The sequence below is a fragment of the Perna viridis genome, chromosome 4 (assembly GCF_037379345.1).
Source record: "Perna viridis isolate PV_CMFRI_1.1 ecotype Kerala chromosome 4, ASM3737934v1, whole genome shotgun sequence".
Taxonomy (NCBI): Eukaryota; Metazoa; Mollusca; class Bivalvia; order Mytilida; family Mytilidae; genus Perna; species Perna viridis.
This window is the reverse complement of record NC_142448.1, coordinates 36887707-36900526: the sequence shown is the minus strand read 5'-3', so window position 1 is coordinate 36900526 and position 12820 is coordinate 36887707. Positions and strand designations below refer to the sequence as shown.

The following is a 12820-nucleotide window of genomic DNA, read 5'->3' as shown; positions in this document are numbered from 1 at the left end:
GCTGACTGAGTGACTGTAAGCTTATCTTACTTCACTATTAGTTTTTTACAGAGTGTTGACCGTGACTTCTGAAAAAGAATAGCCAAAGGTTAATATCAGTTTGGCTAAATGAGTTCATTTATGTACATTGAACTAGTAACAATGGAGCTTACACTCTTTTAATTTTTAAATAAACACCTTCGCTCATGCAATAAAACTGCTGTAGGAGAATTTCTCTTTTACATAGTAAAATGTACAGGAGTTTCAGAAGGTGACCACTGAAGTGTTACAAAACAAACCCACATGTACTAGTGGAATCAATTTCAAATAACAAAATGCTGTTCTCTCATTTAATATACGTTCTCTAGAAATGTATGTTACATGCAATCATACTATAATGAAAAAAAAGTAATGAAACAATCTGGATAATTTGACCATACCGTTGCAAATTTTGAATTTTTTAAATATATAGGAAAAATATGATTAATGCTGTTTGCGCATGGGCTTATGCAGAAATTCTTTGTTTTACTTTTTTCTAGTCTTTTTTTTAAATTTTAAATGTCTTCATTGATGCCGTATCATCATTGAACAATCCTAGTTTCAGGGTTATAATGCATTACATGATACTCAGGAAATTGACACAAAAGACGCTACAGACAATATAAAAGTCAGCCTGATATCTTGACTTGCAATGAAATATAATTAGAGGGAAAACCATGAACAAAATTATTCGACAACGCCCTAAATTCTCAATTCCTATTGTCAACTTCCCTTTCATCTGTGGCAGCATCCCTAAGCACCTGGTGTTTTCACATCAAAACTCATACGTCATGCCAGAACTACGCCAACAGTTTATGAGCAACTCGGCGGGTGTTTCTAGAAAAACCTACCGGTGCACCTGGCCCATGCTCCCATTTTTTAGTTGAGTCCGAGTTGCTGATTTGCTTTTGTTACTTTGTATGTATGATTTTTGTTACTCTATTTTCTTTGTTGTGTATATCTGTTTTCCATGTCCGTTTTTTGTCCCTGGATTACATTATTTTGATTACCGCTAAAACCTTGGTTCCCTTGAGTACTTTTTTGTACCGTGCAAGACTTCTTACAATTAATCGACATCGACATCCCATTTTCAACCCTAAATTAAAAATTTGAAGTTTTTGTTTAAGCCCCTGAGGGCCCTTCTGTTTTCAGAACCTTTATAGGTAAGTGTACTTAGTCACACACTGTCCTGAATATTAAACAACGCAACACTTTGAAATATGTTGGCTCCAATCCAGTACAATTATTGATATAATATCCATTTTTTACTCTTAATTGTACTCTTAGTTCACTATAACAATGACACTTGTGTAGACCATAATGACTTTGTATAAATCTAAGATTGGCGTTAATTGTATGAATGGCCGTTATTAGGAAGTTGTTGTTCTGTATTCCGGTTTATTTGAATTATATTTTTGATATGATAGAAAGAAGCAGTTTCTTTTAAAATGAACAATTACTCTGTACTGACAAAACAGAGTTAATTGATATTTAAAAACCTAATCTGTAATATGCAATTCAACAAGAATGTCTTTTATGGCAAACAATATAAACGTATATCTTTGAAACATTTAGAAATGTATAGCGCCAAGCTACCTGTGATTTTACAATGGTGTTTCATTATAAAGTAGAATAACTGAAACGAATTAGTCTTAAACTGTTGATTTTATATAACCTAGGAAACACTTCAAAGTCAATGAATCCTGTTAACAGAGTTAAATGATATTTTAACAATGAACAAATCATGTTTCGTAACATGCTTATATGAAATACTTACCTTAATAACCCCTAAATATTTTCATGACACCTGAAGTTGACATTTCAAATGGCGGAACTCAACCGACCACGTGACAGGCCCGTCGATTTTAATGTTCAAGTTAAATAGAGTTACCAATAACAATTATCTTTCACAATTGACAATTTGAATATCCAATGTAGAGAATGAATATGATAAATTAGTATACCATATACAGTTCTACTCCTGCAATTGACTATATCTTTTGTCAAAGCGGTGCTGACCATGGCTTTTTACGACTTTTATATGGAATTTAATTTGTTGTAAAATCTGACATCGCCGAGGTCGTAAGAATTGAACAACCAGTCAAAATGCATTCATAAGGCATATCTTAATATGCAATTCGTTAGCAATGAAGCTTTTTTAATCAAGTACTATACAATGTCATGTATGGTGAAATGGATGCCGCATTCTTCCCATTCACATTCAAATGTACCATCCCAATTCCCAATTTCAAATTTTCCAAATATTCAAAAAGTGAGATTTTTCTAGTATACATACAACGTATTTGGAAGGGATACAGCTAAAAAATATGATATTGTACATATTTAATCATGTCAATGATACATGAAAAAAGTCGAAATCAGAATATAACACTAAAATGGATGCACAAACGTAGTAACTACAATTTAAACTTGTTTATAACATATAACAATATGGTATTGTACTTATGTGTTGGTAACTCAATAAATATGTTGGTACAATATCGAACATGTTTTCGCTACCTTTTATTAATTAAAGTTTAAATAATAAGCTTCCTGCAAAGTCCATTGCGAATTTCAAATTTCTTTTCAAATTTATACCACTATATGAACACATTAAATGAAAATTTCAAAAAGTACTAAAATGTGTCTTAATGAAAAAAAAAACAGAAAATGTAGTACAACATACAATAGAAATATTTAATAATAACATTAAATAAGTTGTTTTATCTGGTGCATTAACACCGTTGTATTATATTTTAAAACGAACTGTGATAGTTTTGTACTGACGTACTTATTAAACTGTCGAACCCATTTTTAAAAGTATAGATTGGCTTTAATGTGTTTTGTAACGCCTGGTAGTGGAAATAATTGCAGCATTATGAAAGGATCTACGCCTTTGAATCGTTTCTAAAAAACTCTATATATTTGTTATACATAATGGTTTAATCAAAATGTCAGGAAAGTTTAACAAAACAATAATCCATCATCTTGTATTGTAGTTTATTTATTGAAATATTTCTGTTAACCTATCAGCAGTATGCATATAGTAAGATGCTTCAAGAAATGTTCAACTTTGCACTAGAAATAGTGGTGATGTCTGACGTCCGATAGACAAATACATATATTATTACGTTTTATGTTGGTAAGATTGTATATATTTCTTTGATCATTTTAATGTAGTAGATGAATGGACCTTGATCTAACAATAAATACATGCTGTGATTCCTTGTAAGCATTTTGAGAAAAAACGCCATTGCTTATCAGATGAGGTAGAAATGAACTGGTTTCCGTCAAGTATTTCACATTCATTGCTGTAAGAATTGTGATTATATCCTTGACAGTTGTCGTTCTTATTACAGTAGTCGCAACATTCTACATGTGATCGTACAACTAATGTCTGGAGAAGTCGCCCAATAGCCTTCTTCCAATCTGTTCCACAAAAGTATCCACCTGGATTTCCTTAAACAAACATAGATAACTATTTTGAATGATTAGGTAATAAATGTGTCTTTCCTTAGAAAAGGTATAACCATTTTAATATCGATGGTATTCTTCTTAATTCTCAAACGTACCGCTTAAAATACATATATATTACATGTATACTAGGTCAAAGTTCGATATTGCCAATTCCACTATTTTTGAATTCGTGAAAATTAAAGTTTTTATGAAAATAAAGAAGATTTTTAAAAGAATTGAACATTAATTAAAGTGAAAGTGTGGTGTCATTTTACGATATGTTTAGAAAGTTGAAATGAAATAAATATATAATGTTATTAACAATGTAAATGTGTTGATTTGTAAACTAAATGAAACCTAATCAAACAATTTTTCATAACATCAATTTTCTATAAATATATACTAGTTTTCGTAAGCACAACAAGTTTTATTAATTTCTTTGCCTTATTAAAAACAAACGATTAGTCGATATCTTTGGTCAAATCGTATTTTTTCAATCTTTGTTTTGTTTTATAAAGAGCATATGTAATACAACAAATTATTGTAGACAGAAGAAAGAAAACACCTTATGGAAAGACAATACCAGTGTAAATAAGTTTAGAATAAGATGCTTTAAATAATATTATTACAACGATGTGATCAGTCTTGGTTAGCAGTGAAAGTTGTTATTTGTGTATTTGCTTGTTTTTTTTTTTTTATCAGATAAAAACTTGATATTATATTTTTTTACATTTTACATATTAAGTATAAGCTCGGCATAATGACTAATAATGACATTGCTTTGTCTTATAACTTTCACCTTCGTTGTGAATGATCCATGTTCCGTTGGCTCCCCATCCTGAATTAATCATGATTTTTTCGAATTTAACGCTAGTTAAGTTCTCCTGTTGAGATAAAAAGCGGTCAACGAAGATGTTGTTTCCGTACCCAAGATCAAGTTGGAAATTATCCCAACTCAACCAAAATGCTCGAAACTCATCGCAATTGAGTATTCCCTCTGGATATGTAAACAATGTTTTCGTCATTTCTCCATTCACCAAGGAGTATACGATGACAAGTGTGTCGCCGTCCCCTCCAAGGACTATTTGAAATGCAGGGTTGTCATTGTAGCCAACAAGTGTTATGAAAGCATCTCTACATGTTCTAATTTCGAATGTAATATATGCTTTTTCGTCTATTTGTATGCCGTATGGCCCAAGATCTGTTGCCAACGATACCATTGTCGGGAGGCCATCATTTTTCAGGCTGATTTTGCCTATGTCAGTTGTATTTATCCATAGATAGTCGATCGACTTTCCTAAATATAATAGTAGAAAAGATATTTTGAATATATCTTTCTAAGTAGCATATCATAATACTGAATTTGCACTTAAAATAATACAAAATTATACAATAAGTTCAAACGGAAAAACAATCCGGGAACAAGCACAACTGTTCCACTAAAACAACAAACGTAGAAAACATATTCAGCCTATCAATTTTGTATTAAAAATATTACAGATATGTCCTAAGATTTTTACCGATATCAGTGTAATCAAAGGAACTACGATTCGAGCATATAAACACAGTATCATATTCCAAGAAAAGAAAATGGACATGGAAAAGAAACAACATAAAATAAACAAATACCAACACAAAGAAAAAAAGTAACTGAACAACTTAGACTCCACAAAATACTCGGAACTTGAACCAGGTACACCGGTAAGGTAAGCGTCCTCTTCGTTTCTAGAAATACCAACCGACTTGTTCATAAAAAGTCAAGTTCGGAGTAGACGATTATGACATGATGAACAAATTGGTTCTCTTGGTGCAGATGAATACACCTTCAGAAACCACGAATTGATAATGACGACCATAAATCTTCTGTAGTGGTGACTTTAATGTTGTGGCAACATAACCTTTTTCCAGAAACCTAACAGTAAGAGAGTTCAACACGATGCAAAACAGTCAACGTAATTTGTGAAAATCAATGGGCAGATGCCAAAAAAAGATGTTACTAATTAATTTTGGCGATACGTAATAATAAGATTTCCAATAGCAAACAAAAACGGCACGACGAATCCAGACTTAGTATGTGGACTCAAACTTTTGTTGAATAAGAAATATAATTGATGTTGGTAATTATTTTACATTCGTGAGTCATTCCCTGAATGTTTTAAAGGAGCTACTGAATTACTGAATTGTGATCTGAACGACAATAATCCTAGAAGAAAGTTCACACTTACCTAAAACGAGTAGTAATTGGGATAGAACTGTAACAGCAACTTTTGTCATAGTTACAGTTTTGCAGAAACGTCGCATTGCACCATTCTACCTTCTTTTATAAAACTTTTGTTTTGGAATTAGATCTTCCTATACATTTACTTGTTATGCTACTGATGAAACAAATGCATAGAATATGAAATTGTCAATAGATATGATCGGTATCTGGTAATGGGTTACAAAATTAAAATTTTATTTACCTACAATTTTATGTTAAAACAAATCTATGCTTTTATCGTATTTAATGGATATGTTCGCTTAATTGCTTTTCCTTTAATAAATGGCACCAATAGTTTTATAAAAAACATAGACAAGATTTTTCCTAAAATCATTACATATTTTAATTATTTTTTTTATTTAGAACATTATAACAAATTTAAGTGTATATACAATGTTCTGTTAAAAAGTAATCAAGGGAACCATAAATCTAGCGGAATAAAAAAAAAATAAAATCCGGGGACAAAGACCAGACAACAGACAAATACAAAGAAGAACATAGTTAAACTAAAATAATACATAAATACAAACAATGTAACAAACGTAAATATCCAACCTGAACACCACTAAAAACTGGGACCATGTATCAGGTACACAGGTAGGGTAAGTGTCTTCTTCATTTCAAGACACACCCGCTGACTTGCACTAAAAAAGTCATGTCCGGGGTAGATGAAAGAGAAGATGAAAACTAGCACATGTTAAATAATCAGTTTTCATGGTGCAGATGGATACACCGTAACGATCCATGACAACTATGAAATTTCTGTAGTGATGACGTCAATCTTTTAGCAACACAACCCTGTTTCAAAAGCCTACACTTCCTGAAACGTAAAACATTCCAAATCTCACACACACGAAGCACACGATAAACGCAAATGAAGCACACGATACACGAAAGCCACAATAAACACGCTGCACAAAGCACGATACACAAATGATCGTGTCGTGTCGACAGGAAATATTCATCCCCGTTATTGGTATTTTTCGGAATCTAACTTGCGAAACGGAACTAATAATAGATTATGGTATAGTGTGTTTGTCGTAACATCTTACATGTAGTCTCTCAGGTAGCCAAAACATTTTCATTGGTTTGGGATTATGAAAATGTTGAAATATGATACAATTGAAGTAAAATTCCCAAATGTTTAGCTAATATTTTTTTTACTATACCATCATATTGTTCTGAATAAAAAATAAATACTACTTTTGTCTGAAAAAAAAAATGTCCATATTTCATGGATTTGGGTAATTGTAAACATATATTCCTTGTTCCAGGAGAATTAAAATGTCAAAATTTCATAACGTATTGATAAAATACTCTATTTTGAGGTAATTAAGCGATGTTACCAAATGCGGCTTCTTATTTGTCTAAAACAGGTAATGTTGCATTGTTGATATGATAAATGTTCATTTTGTTATTATACATGGCACATTGCGAAAACATTTTTACTGGTCTGGGAGATTTTAGAATATTGAAATTTCATCAATTTGGGGTAATTTATACTTAAATTTTAGATAATAAAGTATTGCTTACTTTTGCGATACCATAGTATTACTCTGAATATGAACAGAAAGTAAATTTTATGTGTAAATGTTCATATATGTTGTATATGGATCATTCGAAACACATTGTCTTTGTTCTAGGAGAATAAAAGTTATTTAGCCAATTTATGTAATTCGATACAATCTTATTTGTCTAAACAGTTTTTTTTTCATACAAAAAGTTTATCGTATTATACATGGTACATTTGAAAAAAATATTTTCACTGGTCTGGGAGAGTAATCAAGGGAACCAAGGTTATAGCGGTAATCAAAAGAATGTAATCCAGGGACAAAGACCAGATATGGAAAACAGATATACACAACATGAACATAAAGTAACTAAAATCATACATACAAAGTAACAAAAGTAAATGAGCAACTCGGACTCCACTAAAAACTGGTAGCATGGACCAGGTGCACCAGTAGGGTAAGCGTCTATGAATAGACTGAAATCCATAGAATGGGGTAAAAAAATACTCAATTCATAGATACATGTAATATTCAGACCATTTTTTATTTATGTTATACCTGCATACCATCAAATTGCTCTGAAAATGAAACGAAAGTACTTTTTTTCTGTAGAAAATGTCAATATTTGGTGTATATTGATCATTGGGAAGACAATTTTTTTTCATTTCAGAATAATAAAAATACTAACAGTTGATAAAGTATTGCTAAAATACTTTATTTTGAAATGATTTAGCTATTTTAACTAATGTGATATCATCTTATCTGTCTAAAAAAATTGCATTGTTGTCATGGAAAATGTTTTCAGTATTTCATAAAATTTGGGTAATATTCTCAATTTTTGTTCTCAAAAGACAAACAAACAGCTACAGTTCGGGACACTTTTCCCCGACCATTCCTGCAATTTTTTGCAGTATTTCATTATATGTACAAAAAAATGTTAGAAGGTTTGAAATCAATTAATTCGTACATTCATTGATTCCTTACAAAACCTTTTCAAAGTAAAAGAATCATTGATTTTGGCATAAAAAACGAAATCACAACGGCATTTTGCAAATTTGTTCAGTCACATTATTTTCTTAAAATAAAACATTATTGGTAAACATTCGGGCGTGATACAAGGTACAAACGTATTATGACATATAATGATTTTTGCTATTAAGACGATTACATGTATGTTTTCGAAGAGTCTACAGTTTATGAAGCAGTTTGTATAAAGTATATCATCAAAGTACAAGTCTCTCTCAAAACCACGAAAAAACATGTAAAATCAGGGTTTGGCAGCAACTTTATATTGTTTCATACTTCATTACGTGAAAGGAGTATGCTTGAATATTACACCATCGTAAAACATTTCACAAACAGATCTTTTCAATGAATTAAAAACGAATATCCCACAATCTAAAATACGTGAGTAATTTATGAAGTCAAAATAACCCAACTAGTCAGAAAACATTTGTACTAATCATGTTTAAACCAAGGCCTTTCTTTTTAGTATCCAACGCGATTACGATTTTGTTTGTTTATGTGTATTGCTGATTTATTGATCTTATTATATTTCGCCCACACATTTTCCTTGTTACTGTTTTCCTTTCTGGCATATTCTTCTTACTTTTAAACAATTGAAGCTGGAAAGGATTCATCACTTGTCTATCAATTTCAGTGTAAAATGATGGTTGAAATTATACATGAAAACTGATAAAGGAAATTGAATATCAGTGGATGTCAGTTTCTAATTTGTCATTTTCCAAACTTTATTACTTTGTTAAAGTAATAAATATTGAAAACTTTCGAAATGGGGGTCGTTTTCTTGTATTGCAGATTGTGCTGACTTCAAGTTATTTTTTCATTGACGGTTTTCGTTTCAAGCACCTGCGAGTTCGTCAGCATGTTTATTCATGTTGTTCTTATGCAGTTAATGAGATGTTTAATATGTGACATTTGCGGAATCAATACAGGATTGGTACTTTTGTAAAAGAAGCTTTTAAAGGTAAACGTATCGACCAGAGACGCACGTTGTATCGTGTTATCGCTATAAAATGATATTAATACACATTGTACTAGACCTACTAAATAAGTTTTATAATTCTTTAGAAGGACCATGATGATAAGCCGAAGCAAAGATTACTGCTTCTGATCTGTCCTTTAGAATCGATACGTGCATTTTCTGTTGTTAAGCACGTTCAATAATCAAAGCCGTCTCCCAAAATATGATATTTCGATTAATGAAGTTCATTACCAGTGTCGATCTGTCTTCAATATCATTGTATTTAAATAGAAAACTGAGCTATCATTAGCTTTAAAATTGAGAGATTTAATTACGAACTCAACGTCGACAGATAATAAGACCGATCTAGGATCAAATATAATGATGGAAAAATGTGTCGTGAAAATAGTTCATGTTTCTCCCCCGTGTCTTTCCCACAATAAGTAAAATCAAACATGCATTTTCATCGTTCTACTATATAGATGGTTCCATATAATGATATTTATTTTGATAATTCAAAGATAGTTCAAATAAAACGAACACACAAAACGCAAGAAAACAAAAATGATAGGGCAACATTCACACAACCAACAAAATATAAAGGTAACAAACACTAATCCGATCCATTATTAAGTCAAGGGCAAATTAAATCTGACAAAATAGATACTACACCAGCTAAGTAGCTGGTACCGCAATTGTCCTGATTTGGTACAGACATTTAATACGTGGGTTGAATCTACGTTGTAAAGCGAGCCAAATCCCCCATTGATATTGCGGTGTTAATATACTGATGGTAATTAAATATCATTTGCCTGAAACAGCGTCAACTTCGGTAATCCAGTGTCAAATAAGCAGAATAATTTATTTTTAAAACATTGTTTTAGAAGAAACAGAGTATTTTTCTACCAAGAACTGATATTAAAAAAAAAGGAATTTGGTAAGAAATATTTTGACATGCATTTCCTTTATATCCCTTGTACAGGATTTATGTAGAAATTGATGGCAAATTAATTGTGAAATATATTTATCATATGCTGGATATGAAGGCATATTACAATACAGGTTAGGAACATTTGTAAATATAAAACTAAAGACTTATTATAATATAAATATTAGTACTGAACTGACTGCTGTTGTCGAATTTAATATGTATGTTCAAAAAAAGATGATGAATCATCAGTTACCATAGTATCCTTTATCTCGCGGTCTGGTTGATATTTCAAACATAATCATTAACCAAAAGAGGGACTTTTACTGGACAGCACATTTCCAACATATTTGTATGCGGAATTATAAGATTTAGAATCTTTTATTTTTTTATTGTTTACCAGATTATGTGGGATTCAGTCACGAATGAATACAAAAGCAAGTCAGCCAGGAGATGGCACAATAAATATTTACTATAACGCTACTTGTTGCAAAACAAATCTCCTCCAAATGTGATAAATATGTTATCAAGAAGAAAATCAAGTATGTGGCAGACCTGTTTTTCTGTGTGGCAAAGACTTTCCACTTTTGAGAAATAACTATATGTGTATTTGTTACCTAGAGTTGCATACTTTTGTACGAATCAACAAAAGATTTACGAATCCTTTTTAAGCGAAAATTCAATTGATCATATGTAAGCGTAGAGTAACTAGTTGAGCATAATAAATCAGAACAAAATCATAGATAAATACAAAGAACGAAAATGATGATGTGTAAGGAAAATACAATACAAACAACCCAACAATAGTACGACGTATAAATCGATTTGCAACATATACATGTTCAACAGGTTTTTGAAACTGTGCAACAAAACAGTATTCAACAGGTTTGACTTATTTAGATTTTTGTTGTTAACGTTGTTGTTGTTGTTATCATATTTTTTTTTTGAGCGGTAGCTTTCTCAAAGGAATTTTGAAAATTACATAATCATATTTCATAGGTAGTGATGCTCCTAAATGTATTTTTATTTTATTACAGTGTAAACAGTGGAACCCTAAAATGACCTGACAGTGTCTTTCAATTTTTTATTTTAAACCAACAAGTGCCATTTTATATTTAAAATGCAGGTTAAGTTTATATCATATATGATCATCTACTTTCAAAGAGTTGTAAATAACTAATGTCAAAGACAACACTTACTTTGTCGTGCTCAACCATTTGCCATTTAACAATTACCGATTGAAACATTTTTTTTCTCTCACATCACATACAACATTGTTACAATCATTAGGTGTCATAGCATATTTAGAGTTGGCTTTGACAAGAATTGGTAATGTCAACACTTTTATAATTGAAGTGAACATTATGTCTTTCCAAACGCGACATTTATTGGTATAAGTATTGATTTATAAACACACCCCACGGAGAATTGGTATAGTTATTTATTGTCCATCTAAACCAATTTCGTGCTTAGGTCGACAAAAAAGAAGTGCCTAACAAAACATTTTGTAGAGTTGTGGTGGACGAAATGACATTACTTCATGGACAGATAAAGCGTTTAATACAACAACTATGTATGGTCATATCAGAGGTTATTCTGTCTTACAACCAATATTGTAAAGGAATGCAATGTCACAAACAGCTTTCTTACACAGAGAAAATAATAGAGGGTTATCATATGACCAAACTGGAGTCGTTAAAAGAAAATATCAATCAATGCTCTACCGTCACATTGTTCATTAAAAAGTTAACACAGTGTATACAAATGTGTGAAATGTATTCCTGAATTAAAAGAAAACAATTATAGAATTTTGGTATATGATTTATAAATATAAATTGAACAACATAATTTGCAAATTCTACAATGGTGTACACCTGATCAACACAATAACCTCCCCCAGCAGCTATGTTCCAAAATACATGGATATGAAATACTAACAAAACATGGGCATGGGCTGTATTTTTAGCTACGCTTACCTCAACCCTAGCTTAGAGTAGTATAACTATTGTCACTTCGATGTCAGTAGAATCAATTATGTCATGCGACATATGCCGCATTATAAGCTACATTCCAATTCAATATTACAATGATAATGAAGAGATGTCTGCCTCTTTTACTGATGCCCTTTGGTTGATTAATTTCAGTTCCGGCTGTATTGGGAACTTTGTCATACATTTCATAACGACTCGAGTAAACGTAATTAGCAAGTTTCAGTCGGTCTAAATCTGAAATGAGCTTGCAGATGCGAGTTACCAGCGGCAGGAAACAAGGAACTAACTTGAGATTTATTATGCATGATAAATTCATTAAAGTTTAGTATATATTGATGCAGTTTATTAGGTAGAAGAACATATAGCTACTCTTTTGAGTTTCGGAGCTGAAGACGATTTTTCTTCTCAATTATACTCACATTCATGATCAGCTTTTTTCTTCGTTCTGGAACGCAAGCGTAAAACAACATTCATATACATAATGAATATTTTGATGTGCTATACACGATTTTTACAGAGTAATCTCTCATCAGCGGCAGTTGAATCAAATACAAAGAAAGGAAGAACTGTATCTAAAAATTAAAATGAATACAAGAAGAACCCTAACTATCGAAATAGGAAGCCAAATACATCACAAAGAGGTTCTGGCATGTGAAATACAAGGGATGCAGC

At 31.4% G+C, this 12820-nt stretch overlaps 1 protein-coding gene across 1 annotated transcript; it reads right to left on the bottom strand.

Annotated features, from left to right (window-relative positions):
• Positions 1-2427: 2427 nt before the first annotated feature.
• LOC148619956 (uncharacterized) lies at positions 2428-4880 on the bottom strand. Its single transcript, XM_088576972.1, has 2 exons — positions 4274-4880; positions 2428-3477 (listed from the first exon to the last, which is right to left on the bottom strand). Exons 1-2 carry the CDS (start codon positions 4692-4694, stop codon positions 3218-3220), a joined length of 681 nt encoding a protein of 226 aa, XP_088433098.1. The 5' UTR covers positions 4695-4880; the 3' UTR covers positions 2428-3217.
• Positions 4881-12820: the final 7940 nt, after the last annotated feature.